General features: G+C 51.6%; 1 protein-coding gene across 1 annotated transcript in view; it reads right to left on the minus strand.

Annotated features, from left to right (window-relative positions):
- Window positions 1–3,910: 3,910 nt before the first annotated feature.
- TACC2 (transforming acidic coiled-coil containing protein 2) overlaps window positions 3,911–15,843 on the minus strand; it is a gene marked incomplete at its 5' end in the record, with an annotated part of 182,220 nt that continues 170,287 nt past the window's right edge. Inside the window, 5 exons of the mRNA XM_082854641.1 lie at window positions 3,911–4,236; window positions 7,296–7,416; window positions 7,808–7,914; window positions 8,132–8,292; window positions 14,244–14,287. Of these exons, the coding sequence (XP_082710767.1) occupies window positions 4,171–4,236; window positions 7,296–7,416; window positions 7,808–7,914; window positions 8,132–8,292; window positions 14,244–14,287 (499 nt within the window). The 3' untranslated portion in view covers window positions 3,911–4,170. The remainder of the gene's footprint in view (window positions 4,237–7,295; window positions 7,417–7,807; window positions 7,915–8,131; window positions 8,293–14,243; window positions 14,288–15,843) is intronic.

The following is a 15,843-nucleotide window of genomic DNA, read 5'->3' on the forward strand; positions in this document are numbered from 1 at the left end:
CTGCTGAGGGAAACACACAAAGGCCAGGAAGAGCAAAGCCACTCACGACAGCCTAACAGAGCACACCTGGGGCAGCCCCATCACCCTTCCCATCCATTGAACAAAGAGCAGGGTTTTCATACTCCGTAAAAACAATAGTGAAGCCAGCCCAGACTCAAGGCAGAGACACCAATCAGATGAATTAAAGAATGGACCTGAGGACCACGGCAGGCAGCAGAGAGCATTCCCTCCCCTGTGCCTCCTCCCCCCACCACGGTCTGCTCCGACCTTCTTGGGAAGGAATCTGTTAGCCTGGGGAAAGCAAAGGATCTTGCAGTCACTGAAGAAACCAGGATCCAATCTCCTGGCTGAGTGATTCAGCCAAGTCCCTGGGGTTAACCTCTCTGAGCCTCTGTTTCCCTCTTGTAAAATGGAAATAGAAAATAGTTCCCGGGCTTCCCTGGTGGCGCAGTGGTTGAGAGTCCGCCTGCCGATGCAGGGGACGTGGGTTCGTGCCCCGGTCCGGGAAGATCCCACAGGCCGCGGAGCGGCTGGGCCCGTGAGCCACGGCCACTGAGCCTGCGCGTCCGGAGCCTGTGCTCCGAAACGGGAGAGGCCACAACAGTGAGAGGCCCACGTACGGCAAAAAAAAAAAAAGAAAAAGAAAAGTTCCCATTCACCAGAATATTTCAAGGATAAAATGAGCTAGAGAGGGGCTTACCTGGTGGCGCAGTGGTTGAGAGTCCACGTGCCGATGCAGGGAACGCGGGTTCGTGCCTCGGTCCGGGAAGATCTCCCATGCCGCGGAGCGGCTGGGCCCGTGAGCCATGGCCGCTGAGCCTGCGCGTCCGGAGCCTGTGCTCCACAACGGGAGAGGCCACAACAGTGAGAGGCCCGTGTACCAGCAAAAAAAAAAAAAAAAAAAAAAAGAGCTAGAGAACACTGACCCCAATGGAGACCCCGCGGGTGCTCACGTGTAAACATCCTTCCTCCTGCCCACATGGCCTGCGCATGCGCACATCTCCACCCCCGCCCCCATCGGAACACTGCCTGTCCCGCTCAATTTTTCACGTGGAATGTCCTGGAAAGCACAGAGGCTTTGCTGAGCAAGGATTACGTGAAAAGAGCTGCTCAGGGAGCCAGGCATCCCTCCCTCTGGGCCTGTCACCTCCAATACGGAGCAAAGCCCTGCTTCCGTAAGCCTTCCCCAGACTCACCTCACCCAAGTCCAAATCCTATGCTGCGTATCTACAGGCCTCCTAAGACCCACTTACTGAGATGCCCCACAGCTCCCCCTGGCGGGCATCCTTCGTCACTGCAACTAGCTATAAACCTGACTTGTTCAACCACTGTGGTGTTCATGGTGGCCTTTGGCTGGAAGACAGTGACAGCATTTACCCAGGTTATCCGCTTTAGGAATTTAACCTAAGGAAAGACTCACATTCATAAACATATGTGCATAAAGAAAGTCACTGCAGCTGCGTGCATAATGATAGCAAAACACTGGACACGATATAAATGTCCATCAGTGGGCAGTTGGTTAAATACATTTTGGTTCCATGGAAGACATGGAGCCATTCAAAATGATGACAAACAGCGATATTTATTTATATAAGAGTTACCATAGCGTGATAGCCACACTATAGTATTAGGTGAAAAACAAGTTTACAAAACGTTATGCAGGGGCCCTGCAGATGGCTGTGTCGGTGTGACACCACATAACTCCAAATAATCCACTTTCATAAAAATAAGTCTTTCATACACTGAGGGAAAAAGGCATAGAAATATAAGCATAAAGACATTAATAGGGCTTCCCTGGTGGTGCAGTGGTTAAGAATCCACCTGCCAATGCAGGGGACACGGGTTCAAGCCCTGGTCTGGGAAGATGCCACATGCCGCAGAGCAACTAAGCCCGTGCGCCACAACTACTGGGCCTGCGCTCTAGAGCCCGCGAGCCTCAACTACTGAGCCGGCGTGCCACAACTACTGAAGCCCGTGCGCCTAGAGCCCGTGCTCCACAACAGGAGAAGCCACCGCCACAGGAGGCCCGCGCACCGCAACGAAGAGTAGCCCCCGCTCACCGCAACTAGAGAAAGGCCGCGCGCAGCAACAAAGACCCAATGCAGCCAAAAATAAATAAATTAATTTTAAAAAACATTAATAGCATCTCTTGGTTTGGGGATTATGAGGGTTTTTTCTTACCTGCACTTCTAGATTTTTAGCGATGGAAATGTTTTACTTAATAAAAAACGTTAAAGCTTTCAAGCGATAGGAATGAGAAGGTAACTGAGGTCAGAATCTGGGGGCGGGGTGGAAGGGGGGTTTGGTCTGGATGAGCAAGCATGGGGGGCAGGGGGCCGCGGCTGAGCCCTGGGAGGTGTACCCAGAGGCTGGACCAAGCAGAGGTTGCTGGGCAGTGGCAGGAGGCACAGCCCTGCCCTGGTTAGGGTCCCTGCCCAGTGTCCAGTGAGGGTGACAGCGGGACGAGAGGCAGGTATTTTCTCCCAGAAAGGGTGCCTCTCTCTCCTGCGTGGTACAGCTGAGCTTCATCTACCTTGTACGTTATAGAAGAGACTCTCCCACCCCACCCCGTTGCCACCCAGCTGAGGCTGCACAGGGCCTGCCCTGCTAGGGGTGGGGTGGGCCTGTGGGAGGGGAGCATCCCTTAGCCACTGTGGCTGGGCAGGAGAGGGGCATTCAAGCCCAGGGCCATCAGGCGCTTGGGGCTGCTTTCCAAGCCAATACCCCACACCACAGGTGTCCTCCCCAAAAGATACATCCACATCCCACTACCTGTGAATGTGACCTTATTTGGAAATAGGGTATTTGCAGTTGTAATTGAGAATCCTGAGATGAGCTCATCCTGGATACAGCATGAGCCCTAAAGCCAAAGAGTGGTGTCCTTATAAGAGAACGGAGAGGCAGATGTGAGACAGAAGAGAAGCCCACGTGAAGACGGAGACAGAGATTGTCATGATGCAGCTACAAGCCAGGGAACATCAAGGATTGCCGGCCACGGCCAGGTGCCGGGGGAGGCACGGAACAGACCCTCAGAGCCTCCAGAGGGAACAAACCCCACCTACGCTTTGATTTTGGACTTCTGGCCTCCAGAACTACGAGGGGGTAAATTTCTGTTGTTTAAGCTGCGAAGTTTGTGGTGGTTTGTTACGGCCATCCTGGGAAACTGGGACACCTCCCCTACCCCTTCACTGCCCTTATACACCCACCCTTCAAGCTGGGGTCCCTGGGAAAGTTAGGAACAGTTAGGGACTCTAAGGCAGACATATCCCTAACCTCCAAAGTGGCTTAATTACCTGAATAGCCACCATTTCCTATTCCTTTGGAGAGGAATGGACATTTCAGGGTTGATCTGCACAGACTAAAGGAATGAACAGGAAGAGTGACAGCCTGCTACCTCTTTGAGCCAATAAAGGGAAGTAGATTTTGCCCCCCTAAAGTCCAAGAGAATTTGTAAAAACAAAATTTAAGTTAATTTAACACACTCAATTATTTAAGTAGCAAGTCAATATTTCTCAATTGCTTCATCTTACAAACACAGCCACGATAAACAAAGGAAATGTTATTTAAATCTGTGGACAAAAAAATGAGCCCAGACAGAGGAGAGTGAAAGGCCAAATCTGATATGATTTAACAAAGGTGAGAAAAGACCCAACCTTTCCCAGAAAATAAATCACAGCCACACTTATTGCCAAGATCCAAAGAAAAAAATTTATTTACAATAGAGAATTTTATTTGAAACATGCATTTTCTTTTTTTTTTAAACAAATCAGCAAATGCAGATCAAGTTTACACTCCTTAAGGCAAGAGTCCCTTTGCAAGCTGTACATGATCATATTAAATCCAAAAGCCGCTCACCCTGGAAACTCATGTACAAAGGGCAAGGCCAAGGTCAGCGATTTGTCTTTTATTAGAGAATCAGACAATCTCCCTGATACAGGAACTCTGAGGTCAACTTGCTATGAATTATACTAGGAAAATGCAAACCAATAGCAAGAAATTCTGATAGTCTCCTTAGTACTGCATATAATCAAATCAACTTTATTTAGAAAGGAAATACAGTAGTGCATACGAAAAAGTGAAAACAGAACCTGTCCACATAACCAGAGGGACAGCAGTGTGCCGACGGTCATATTGCACGCAATGGTCAAAGTCCAAACATTTGGTTCAAAGTTAGCTTTTCCCCATTTTGGCAATCAGTTCATCACAAATCTTGGTGAGTTCTTCTATCTCTTTATTCTGCAAATGAAGACAAAAAAAGAGGTTGTTTGAAATCAAGTCAATCAGAATGGTCACTGGGCTTTTTAAGAGGAAGGGGTCCTTTGGGCCACCTGGTCCCCCTGAACTTATCTAAAGGAGCAAAAGAAATGACCTGGAGCCAAACAATCTGTACATCCCAGCACTAGCTGTGTGACCCTGGGCAAGTTGCACAACCTCTCTGAGCCTCAATTTTCCTTATCTCAAATGTGTGGTTAATAACATCTGTCTCTCTTAGAATTAAATGAGGTAAGAAATATAAAGTTCCCTGCACAGCACATAGTAAAGGCTTAACTAGTATTGGTTCTCTTCCATTTATTTGTCTCCATGGATGTGGGCACAGAAGGATGGTGGCTTTTTTTGAGAAATGCCACCAGAGGGGATAAGCAATTCTACCTGGATGGGATCCCTAGCATTATTCAGAGGATGCCAGGTGAGGAGGTGCTGTGGATACAGGGCCCGAGGAGAGAGGTGAGGGCAGATGCAAGACGTCTTCAGGGGCTCCTCAAGTCACACCTTGCCCGTCCTCGGAAGCCCCGTCAAGAGGAGTCAACTACGTGTCATCTCGCACCAGTGATCCGACAACACTGTCCATTCTCCAGGGACGGGGATCAACGGGGGCGATGCCTCCATCTGGACAGCAGCGGCTCTGCTCTCAGATGGACTAAATGTCGGGCCTGATGCTCATCTGGCTCAGCAGCCAATCCTGAAGGGGCCTCTCCAAGGGGGCGAGATCTTTCCAGTATCCCCAGAACATTGTGCAGCCAGCTTTTCCTCGAGGTCCCCATGGAAGGCGAGTCAATCACAAGCCTGTGCCCTGAGGCTGTACTGAGGCCCTTCCCCGGAAACCCTGGGGCCTAAGACACCTTCCAGCCCGGAGCCACGTGCCCTGTGTCCCAGCTGGGCTCCGGGTGCCGCTCATCACTGAGCCGGTGCCTGGGAGGAATCAGCCCTCCTTAGCAGGGGAGAGGTTCGGTCCTGGCTGCAGCCCTGCCACCAGCCCCGCCGGGAGAGAGCCCCACCTGGAACATCCCCTTGGCCTCGGCCCTGGCCCGTCTAGAGTTTTCGGCTCCCTGAGGCACTGAAATGCCGGTTGGAAGATGGGGCTCTGCATGGGCTGCAGGACCAGCCACTAATCCTGAAATTACTATCATCGCCACTACTGCCACTGCTGGGGCTGCTAACAGTGATTTTTCATCTTATTGGAGCACTTACCACATGCCGGGCACCATGCAAACCCAGCCTAGGCCCTGTGGTCGCACTCTGTGCTCATTGCAGTCCCTTAAAGGTAGCCATTATTATCCCCCCACTTTTCAGTGAGGAAACTGAGGCTCAGAGAGGTTAAGCATTGTGCGTAAGGTCACACAGTTGGTCAGACGTAGCAAACCTGGAATGCAAATTCAGGTCAGCCTGGCTCCTATACAGCTTGGCTATTTTATGCATTAGGCATGCTGAGAGGTACTAGCAGACCCACTAGCTATCAGTTCTTGGAGGTTCTCCAAGCTCTGTCCTGGCACCATCAGCCCACCGCCCAGGAAACTGCCCCATCGAGGAGCTCAGCGCACTGGGCAAAAGTCCCAGCTCGCTTTATCAAGTCCCGACTGGGTGAACTGCCCAACGCCGTCACCTGAGAGCTGCCCTGGGGGGAAATCATGCTTCTGGATCTCTTGAAAACAGAGACCACCGTCTCCACATCACTTAGAGCCATTTAGCGAAGAACTCATGGGCTTAACCCCTTCTTCCTGAGTCTTAGTTTAAGACAAAACTACGTCTGCAGATATATTTGTATTTTTTCTGTGATCCAAAACAATGCAAATCCAACTTGCTTTCTCCTTGTCTTTTAGCTTGCCAGAAAACCTAGCATCAATCACCTCCACTTTGCGACCGTAACCATCTGAACAGGCCGGGTGCCTTGAAAAGCATGTCTCCTGACCCTGGTTTTAGCTCTACTGATTTAGCCAACATCAGGATGCAATTTAAACACCATCATACCCTGATGGAAACAAGAGGGAACAATCTCAAACCTTCAAGATCTACTGGTTCAGTCCTCCGACATTACAAACCTAGAAACCGAGGTGAAGGGCCAGGCCTGCTGAGGGTCAGGATGGATGGCAGGGAAAGGCAGGGACCTGAATCTCTCCCTGACACCATGCAGGTGACGTGGGAGGTGGTACCTGCCCACTGCAGAGGTTAGCACTGCTTGGCCCAGAACCCCTGGGGACCCCAGCCAGCCGTGCTGGAACCTGGATGGGTGCTTCTAGGGGAGCAGAGGCCATTTGGGAGACACCCTGGGCTCCTGCTGCTACCTGCCTATAAAGTATCCTCACCGACGCCCATCAGGACCCCAATGCATGTGAAGTGCTGCTGCCCCCGGCCACTGGGCCCTCAGATGACCCCATCCTGGGGAATCCTAAGGCTCAGTAAATCAACCAGAATGGGGGTGCATGTCTGCAAACACACCCAGGGAGGAAGCCTGCCTGGCGCACACTCACTCAGAATCAGATTCACAGCACCCCTGCGTGGAAGGGGCTTCTCATCTGGACACCCAGGGAGACGGTGTTTAAGGTGGTCCAAGCGCTTGACTGGAAATCGGGAAATCTGGGGACAAGCTGAGGGACCTCAGGAGGATCCCACCCTCCGCAAAAATGAGAGGACACCTGGGGGCCCTTCTGACCCTGACGCTGCCCATGTTCTGCAGCAGGGGGCTGCCTGGTGGGTACCATCCACTTACTGGTAAGCTCGCTGGATGCAGGGATTAAAGTACTATGCCTGGCACACTGCAAGTGCTGAGCAAATATCTGACGAATGAACGGTGAAAAGGAATGAAACATGGCAATTCCCAGAAAGGCAGAAAAGAGGCCAGCCTCAGGGCTGCGGTAACCTGGATCTTCCAGACGGAGAGCGAGGCCATGCTCATGAAGCATGAACTTGTCCCGGGAGTGCCTGACATGCGGGCTGTCCTGGAGCTGCCATGGGCACAGGGAAGCCTAGCCTCTGTGTGTCTCAGTGTCTGGCCAGCCCGGCCCGCCTGGGCCTGTTACCTTCTGCTCCAGCGTTCTTTCCAGAGCGTCCACTCGAAGCTGCTCCTTCCGCAGGCTTGCCTGGTACGCAGCCTGTTCCTGCTGGGCCTTGCCCCGGACCTGGGCGATCTCAGCGTTGGCCCTGCAGGAACGGCATGGGGATGGGGTCCAGAAATGACCACCCTTCCTCGTAGATGCCTCCCGCTTTCCTCCTCCCAAATCTGGGTAGGGGGAACCCCATCACCTGGCTCCAGCTCTTTCTAACGGGGGCTGGAGCACAGGAGCCCATGAGAATCCCCATGCTCGTGATGCCGAGGTACTTCCAGTGGGTACCCCGGAAATTACAACTCGCATCCCTTATTTATCAAGATGGATGCGAATGGAGAGTGCACTCTCATCCTGAACTGTATTGAAAACACAGCTGCAATAACCACCCTGCCCAAGCCGACGGCAGGGGTGCCGGGAGCTCCCAGCCTGCCTCGGCCGGGGCTGCTGGGGGGCCCTTGGGAGCAGACCCGGGGTGGGGGCATCACCTGTCCAGCTTCTCCTCCGCGTGGACCTTCAGCGCCTGGTACCTCTGCTCTTCCTTCTTTACTCGGGACAGGTACTCCTGCGCACATTTCTTCAGCACCTCTTCATTCTGACTCGACAGAGGACAGGGGTCGAGGCCACAGAAGAAATGCCGAGGAGGGGTGGGAACCCCAAGCGCCCTGGGACGCGGGTGTAACCCCGGACAGCCAAGTCCGAGCGCCCCGGCCTGCAGGGACGGCTTCCCGAGCGGCCCACAATCCTCCCAGCCCGCCCCACCTCCTCTGCCACACGCGTCCCTCCCGCTCTGCCCGCGAACATCAACACACCTTGCGGAAGCCCTCCAGGACCTCCTTCATCTTCTCGTATCTCCTGAAGAGATCGGCCAGAGATTTCTCCACCGAGTTCAGGTCGGCTAGGGCTTGCTCCTTCTCCAGGACCAGCTGCTGGACCGTCTGGTGGGAAACTGACTTCTCCCTCTGTTCATCCTCTGGCAGGAGACACGGGAACAAAATGATGGGGCCCATGGGCTCCGGACCTGGTCTCTGGGGCTGGCTGAGTCCTCAGATGCAACTCAGCCTGACTAGCGAGCAGTCTCAGACCTTGGCTTTTGGTTGAGACAGACCCACTCCCCCGAGCCCATCCAGCTCTAAAGGAACAAAACCCACAGGCACAGCACCCCAGACCTGGGCCTGGGCAACACTAGATGGGATGGAAATGAACCAGCATTCTTTAACCTGATCAACGCCACCTTGGAGACCCTGGTGATTCTATTTGATTGTCCACAGCACACAGACCGATCCATAAGGTAAAAAAGAAAACGTTGCTACTGAATTTTGTGTTGGTCCAGATTAAAAGGTGCCGTAGGTTGAGCTGTGAGGGAGGGAATCTCCCTTCTTAAGTGTTATTATGAAGCTTAAGCTTAAGTGTTATTATTAACCGTTTTAAGAAAAACGGTTTCCTCGTCCTTAAAACATCCCATGAACCCAAAGCCCACATAATCATGGCCCTGAAATTCTACTCCACACAAAAATGGACATTTCCTTTGATCCAGCAAGTATCTTAACTCCCAGGAAAAGGGAGCTATTTCTGTCAAAGTGAGTTTCCCAGTTATGCACAAAAGAATTAAATTCTGGCCCAGTTCAGAGTGGCTGATCCTGGTGAAATGGACTGCTTGGTGGGCCACTGCAAGCGAGTATGCCTGGAACCCCGTGAAAACCCCTCATATGGATGGGAACGGCTTTCTCTGGCCACTCTATAGAAAAGCCCCGCGACCGCACAGCGCTCTCTATGCTTTGTATGCCAATCCATCATTGGTCTGGGTGGGCAAGGAACCACTTGCTCTGAACCGTCTGGAACTTTGCTGACAGCAGAGAGTGGCGGGGGTGAGGGGAAGCCCCACTCCGAGCTCCTGTCCTTCCTTGGCCCCAGGTCAGCTGGGAGGGGTGCCTGGGCCGCAGGATGGACAGCAGCTGTAAATGATGACACAGCCATGGTAAGAGCAGCGGCCAGTGTACCGGGCTCTTGCACGTGTTGGGCGCTGGACCAACCGTTATCTTGATTCAATGCTCCTAAGCCACTTCCAGGAAGTCCAAACCAGGTCACCCCACCCCAGGGGCTTCCCTCTGCCCTGGAATAAAATCCAAACCCCTGCCCACATGCTCTGCTCTCAGCACTGCTGCGCCTCTGCTGGGAACGCCAGCCTGGAGCTTCCCGCCTCGTTCAGAGGCACCATCCCTGAGCCCGTTTGGGAAACGCCTCCTCTGAGGGGTCCAGGGGTGGCCACTCCGTATCGTGAAATCAGACGTGTGGGTGTGCACGTGTGTGTGTGTAGAAGGCACACTCCCTGGGAGCAGGGTCCTGAGTCTGTTCTGTCCGCTGCTCTGTCCCAGAACTAGGACAGTGCCGGCCTCACAGCACCTCAACACGCGCTGTGCAGCCGGGCAGTGAATGAATGAGCACAGCCTTGCGGCAGATTTCTAGTATCCCTCCGACAGGAGAAGCCGAGTCACTTGTTCACTGAGGACGCAGCAGATCCGGATCCAAACCCAAGGCTGTGCTCATAACTGCATCTCCACGTGAGCCCCTTAGGGATGGACCTGGAAGGATGTAGCTCCCTTAAAAGTGGGGAGAGGGCACTTCCCTGGTGGCGCAGAGGTTGAGAGTCCGCCTGCCGATGCAGGGGACGCGGGTTCGTGCCCCGGTCCGGGAACATCCCACGTGCCGCGGAGCGGCTGGGCCCGTGAGCCATGGCCGCTGGGCCTGCGCGTCCGGAGTCTGTGCTCCGCAACGGGAGGGGCCACAACAGTGAGAGGCCCGCGTACCGCAAAAAAAGAAAAAAAAAAAAAAAAAGTGGGGAGATGTTGCTTTGGGTTCTTTTCCCTTAGATTCCCGATAGACGGGCATCTTTCTGTACCCTGACGTCAGGCATGTTCTCAGGTGGGGGAGGAGGGAAGAGCACGGAACAGGGGGCCACATTCTGGTTTCGGCTCCAGCCGTGACCATAAACTTGCTCATAAGTCCTCCCTCGAGGTCCCAGGGCCTCATTTCCAAAACAAGGGGCTTCTCACACACAGATAGCTGTGCCCACCCAGCAGGGTCTGATTCAGTCAGTCTGGGGTGGGGCCGAGGATCTGCATCTGTGACAAGGTCCCCAGCGATGCTGAGGCAGCTGGTCCAGGGACCACGTTTGGAGAACCACAGGCCCGGAAGATGCCTGAGGTCCTCATACCCTGCCTCTCAGAGATCCCGCTACCAGGGCAGAGGTGAAGACCCAGGAGCCAGAGTCTGAGAGCCCACATTCCAGACCTGGCTCTGAGACTTCCCAGCTGTGTGACCTTGGGCAGAGGTTTTCAGCTCTGTCCTCCACACCTGAAACAGGGGATCCCAGTATTTCTCTTATGGCATTTGGGAGAAGATTAAACATAAAGCCCTCAACACATAGAACCCAGCATCAGTGACCCGTTATCAGCAGCGTAATTGCCTCCCCCCAGCTGGTAAGATGTCAAGTCCCAGTGACCCATGAAGGGGGAGCTTTTTAACATATGGCAAGAACAGAACCGCCAGCAATCTGTTTGCTACATCTAGACTCCTAAAAGAAAGGGCGTTACAAAGTTCCACCAGTAACCAAATGCTTGTTTTTATTCTTTGAATTTTAGCTGCCTCCTTAGTTCTCGGCAAGCTGTACGATGCACATTCTGGGCTGGTTCTACGCCATGTATACATTTCACTTGGCTTGGTAAAGGAGCCATTTATCAAACGGAGTCCATCTGATTTCCTGGATCTGAGATTAGGCCGCCTCAGCTTCCTTTCCTCCCCCCATAACCCTTGTAAAAATAGAATTTCCCTGTTCCCGGGGAGAGACGGAGGAGGAGAGAATGCTGGAGGAGGAGAGAATGCTTCACACATTTTGTTTTTGTAACTTACAAATGCTGCTAGGTGCTTCAAAGCAGGAAATCAGCTCAAGACCCAAGATGCTCTATAGACACAACAATCAAACAACGGCCCTGGAGATGTTCTGGCTTTTTCAGGCGGAAACACTATTAAACCATGTGGGGAATGCAGCCAAAACACAAAAGCAAAAGTAACAAAAATAGAAAAACAAACAAACAAATAAGGGTTGCAGTGGGCGGGTGTCAAATTAGGTGAAAAAGCATTTACTTACCAGGCTTGCCTGTTTGTTTTGCAAGCAAAGGGCAAGAAGCAACGGAAAATGGAAGCAAAACAGATAATCAGGGCAGTTGTTAGGAAAGCAGGAAAAAAAAAATCAATCGCAACAACCTGGAATGCAGAAAGCACAGAAATCCCTTTTTGTTCTGAATTCTCAATAGTCAATATTTGAACTTAATGAAACATATTCTCTTTAGTAACATATGGTGAGAACGGACTGTGATGACAAGACAGATGTCACACCAACATGGAGCATGTGTGAAGGTTAAACAGAGGTCAGGGAGCCAGGCTGGAGTCAAGGCTAGTGGAAGTTGGGTAGAAGCTGGTTTTAACTTCAAAATGCTATTACATTCACTCTGGGCCCTGAACTGCAAGCTCTCTGGGCCTGAGTTTCCCTTTCCATGAGGAATGGTGGGTGGGTGAGCGGAAATGAGAAGAAAAATACGGGATCCAGATGAGACATATGGGTGTGTTTCCTGCCTCAAAAGAAGGCAGGTCCCGCCCAGAGCTACAGTGAGCTCCAGCCGTGCCGCAGCCCCACACCATCCTCGGCAAGGACACAAGGACCCTGAAACTGACAGTGGCCCTAATCGGTGACCTACAAGTGACTGATGGATGACACCCACAGACATGCCACCTCTCGGATGGGAACAGCTCTGGGAAGGTGGGTGATGAACGGGACAGGAAGTGAGGATGGGGAGGGGGCAATGAGGAACAGACACACCATGAGGCGCCACCCCAAGTGACAGCACTGCTTCCAGCCAGGGACACTGGGGAGGGGGTCTCGCAGAGCCACCCGCAGAGTGCTTAAACACCCCCAAAACAGGAAAACGCTGAGGGAAAATTTCACAGCTCTTGAAGAGAGGGGCTCTCAGGCCAAACACGCCAGGTCTCCTGGAGGGGGTGGGGATAGGGGGGTGGCATGTGTGGCCTTAATCCCTGGAGTCAGGGTTCCACACGCTCCTCAGACTGTGTCTGAATTGAAAGCACTGTTCTAACTACTGTCACCTGCAGCGTGGAAAGCATCAAAGTCCAATACTCTTTCTGTCACCACAAGGACAGGCCACTATGTCAACTAGAGACTCTGGCTCTGTCAGTTTTCAAGAGGGAATGCCTGCTTCTATCAAACCGCCAGCCGAGCCAGAACATCTGGTTGCTCTGGGCGGCCTGCCGTCAGGACAAAGGCTCTTCAACACTGGCCTAAACGTCATCGTCAAAAGTAAAAAATAAAAATGGATGACTGAGACGCAGAAGGATGTTTCCAGATGAGCCATGTAGGTTTGAGTGACATTTTCACGTCCCAAGACTCCAGGATGCGGAAAGGTTGCCAAACAATGTGTATTGGAAGATATAAATCCTTCCTTCTGACCATTTTCAGCAGCAGTTTCAGTTCCAAGGTTTTTTTTTTTTATCTCATCCATATGTGTCCATATGTTATACCAATTTAACAAAGAGGTTTCATTTGATAGAAAGCATACACCATGAGGCTCATCCTTAAAAAAACCCCAATGGGCTTCCCCTTGAGCTCTGGGAGAAATGGTCTTTATTATAATAAACCAAAATTAAAGTTTTTTTGAATGGAAGCTTCTTCACTGGTCCCAAGGCTGTGGTCATATTTACCTTGGGGCAAAAGCTAGAGGCGTGGTGTGACATATCCAAACGTTTGAGATGACGAGGGGTCACCTGCTAAAACAGCATGAAGCTGTGGTTTGCAGTAAGCTTATGTCCTTTGGAGTAAAAGGTTTTTTAAAAAACTGCTATCACGGACCTAAGCAAATAAATAAATAAACAAAGATCCCACACCTCGCACCCAGAGTTATAACAGCAGTTTTCAATGATGATCATCAGTGAAAAGACCTGGGCTTGGAACTTCTGCAAAAGGCCTTTTCTCACTTTTTCTTTAAAAAAAAAAAAGAGGGCTTCCCTGGTGGCGCAGTGGTTGAGAGTCCGCCTGCCGATGCAGGGGACACGGGTTCATGCCCCGGTCCGGGAAGATCCCACATGCCGTGGAGAGACTGGGCCCGTGAGCCATGGCCGCTGAGCCTGCGCGTCTGGAGCCTGTGCTCCGCAACGGGAGAGGCCACGACAGTGAGAGGCCCGCGTACCGCAAAAAAAAAAAAAAAAAAAAGAGCCAGGTGTGTATAACTTGTAACATGAGGCCTTCTTTTATTGTAGGCCAAAGTAATCTATCAGTACTGGCTGCCAGGGATGCTGTGTTAAGAGGGATTCTGAGGCAGTGTCCAACCTCAGTGAGAAATAGTGTTGTGACCAGTTAATAGGGACAGGCAGCTGGACTGCCACGTGTTCTACTGTCCTTGTTCTAGACCTCTGTGTAAAGGCCGAGTCAGGTATTTCTTCACTTGTGTCTAAACTAAATTAGGGTTTAGAGATTTCATTATAGAGATCTGATTCTCTCCCATGAGCAAAAAAATCACCCAAATATCCTAGTAACCAACCCAAATCTCTTTCCCCATGAGGTGGGCCATCCCGGCTGGGTCAAATGGTGGCCATTGAAGTGACAGCCACGGCTTCCCACAGGCATGAATAATTCATGCTAAGGGACACACACGCTGACAGGTGTTTCCAGGAGGTCCCCAGACTCACTGATCTGGGGCAGAGCCACCTTCTGGGATGCTCTGGTCCCTCCCTAAGGGCTTCATGCTCTAAGAGGAGCCTGAGAGGAACACACTCTGAGTCTCTACTTTCAAAGCCCTCCCCATAGTTCAGAAATCTCAGGGCAGGCCTGAGCCCCCCACCAGTGAGGATACCCACCTATCATCTGGGCGATGGTCTTCTCATACTCGGCCACTATTTTCCTGTAAGAGAAGTGAAAATAGGTTGGAACTGTGACCACAGAATAGTTTTTAATTTCACGCGGGAGCCCATGTGCTGGATATCAACAGCCTGACCACCGTCTAAGAGGACAAGTCTTATGGGTCACAGGTGGCTCAGACTACTAGGGACCCCTCCAACCTCAGCCCTCTTCTTGTACACCCAAATAGGTTCATTTTCCTAGTGCAAGACTCTGATCAAATCACTCCCTTATACAAAACCTTCTGTGTCTCCCCTCTGCCCACTGAGAAAAAAAATAAGGCCAAACCTTCAGCCTGACAGTCGAAGCCTTCTGTCACCTGGGCCTGATCTTCATCAGTCTTACCTCCTTCCATGCCATCTCGTGAACACAGTGGTTCAGTGAGAACAAATGATTTCTTGTCTGCCCTGAGCTTTCTCACCTCTATGGCCTTGCCCATGTTGTTCACTTCCCCTCTCTCTTTCCACCTGTCATAGTCTGTTTCTCAAGGGCCAATTCAAAAGCTACCTCCTCCAGGAAGCCTTCCCTGATTTCTCCTTAGAACCCCATAACATTTTATCTGACTCTTCTTCCAAAACATACGTCATAGTGTTGAGTGGAAGCTCCTCAAGGTCCAGGGACCACTTCTTAGTCACCTGTGTTGTTGAGTGGGGGAGTGGCAGGAAATGAAACAGTAGCACTTCTTGGGTAGGCTCAATGAAGAGAAGCTGCACAAAAGCACTAAGATCCCTTGTTTATAAGATTAAAGGAAACTCTCAAAAAAGACTTGAGGGTTTCACCTACATTATCCAATCCACAAGAGAACCAAGAGCTACTAACCTCCAACAGATCTAGGACCTGATTGTAGCTGACCCTGCCTCTCCGAGCTGTGTGATTTGGCCAAGTCAGTACTGGACGCTGAGGGTTCAGCTTACTCCCTGGTCCAGTGAGGATTACCTTAGACCTTGACTTTCGGGACTGGGGGGTGGGAATTAAATGAAGCTAAAAGCGACAGTGACAGCAGAACACACTCTTGCAAAGGCTAAAGGCCTTGCAGCTGCTGGGTGTCTGTCCCTGGCTTCTTGACCTTGGCCCCAAGGTCACTGCCTCACCCAAGGGCAGACCCACAAGAAAGGCAGCCACAACATGAGTGCACTTGCATTCTCTCTCTGAATCCTACACAGAGACACTTCATGTTTTCTGTGCTTAAACAACCCCTCCTGGCACCCCTGAATCACAAAACAGTGATGGATCTCTGAGGCTGCCCCATCTAAACCCACCACCACTGAGGGCAGAGGCGGGACCACAGCAAGTAAGGGACGTGTCCTTTCAGAAGTGCTAGGAGACTGGGGGCCAAAGAAGTGGTCTCCCTAGAATTGCTATACAGGGTCATTCAGGAACCTTTCCAGGATCCCAGGGCTACAAAGTGGCAGAGCTAGGATTCAAACCCAGGTATCAACTCTGGAGTCTTCGTTATAACCCTTCGGCTCCACTGCCTCCAGGCATTGTGACTTACCCCCATTTTACAGATGAGGAAAGCTAGACACAGAGTTAAGAAACAGATTCAGAGAACCTGCTGTG

This window comes from Leucopleurus acutus (assembly GCF_964270905.1).
Source record: "Leucopleurus acutus genome assembly, chromosome: 14".
NCBI lineage: Eukaryota > Metazoa > Chordata > Mammalia > Artiodactyla > Delphinidae > Leucopleurus > Leucopleurus acutus.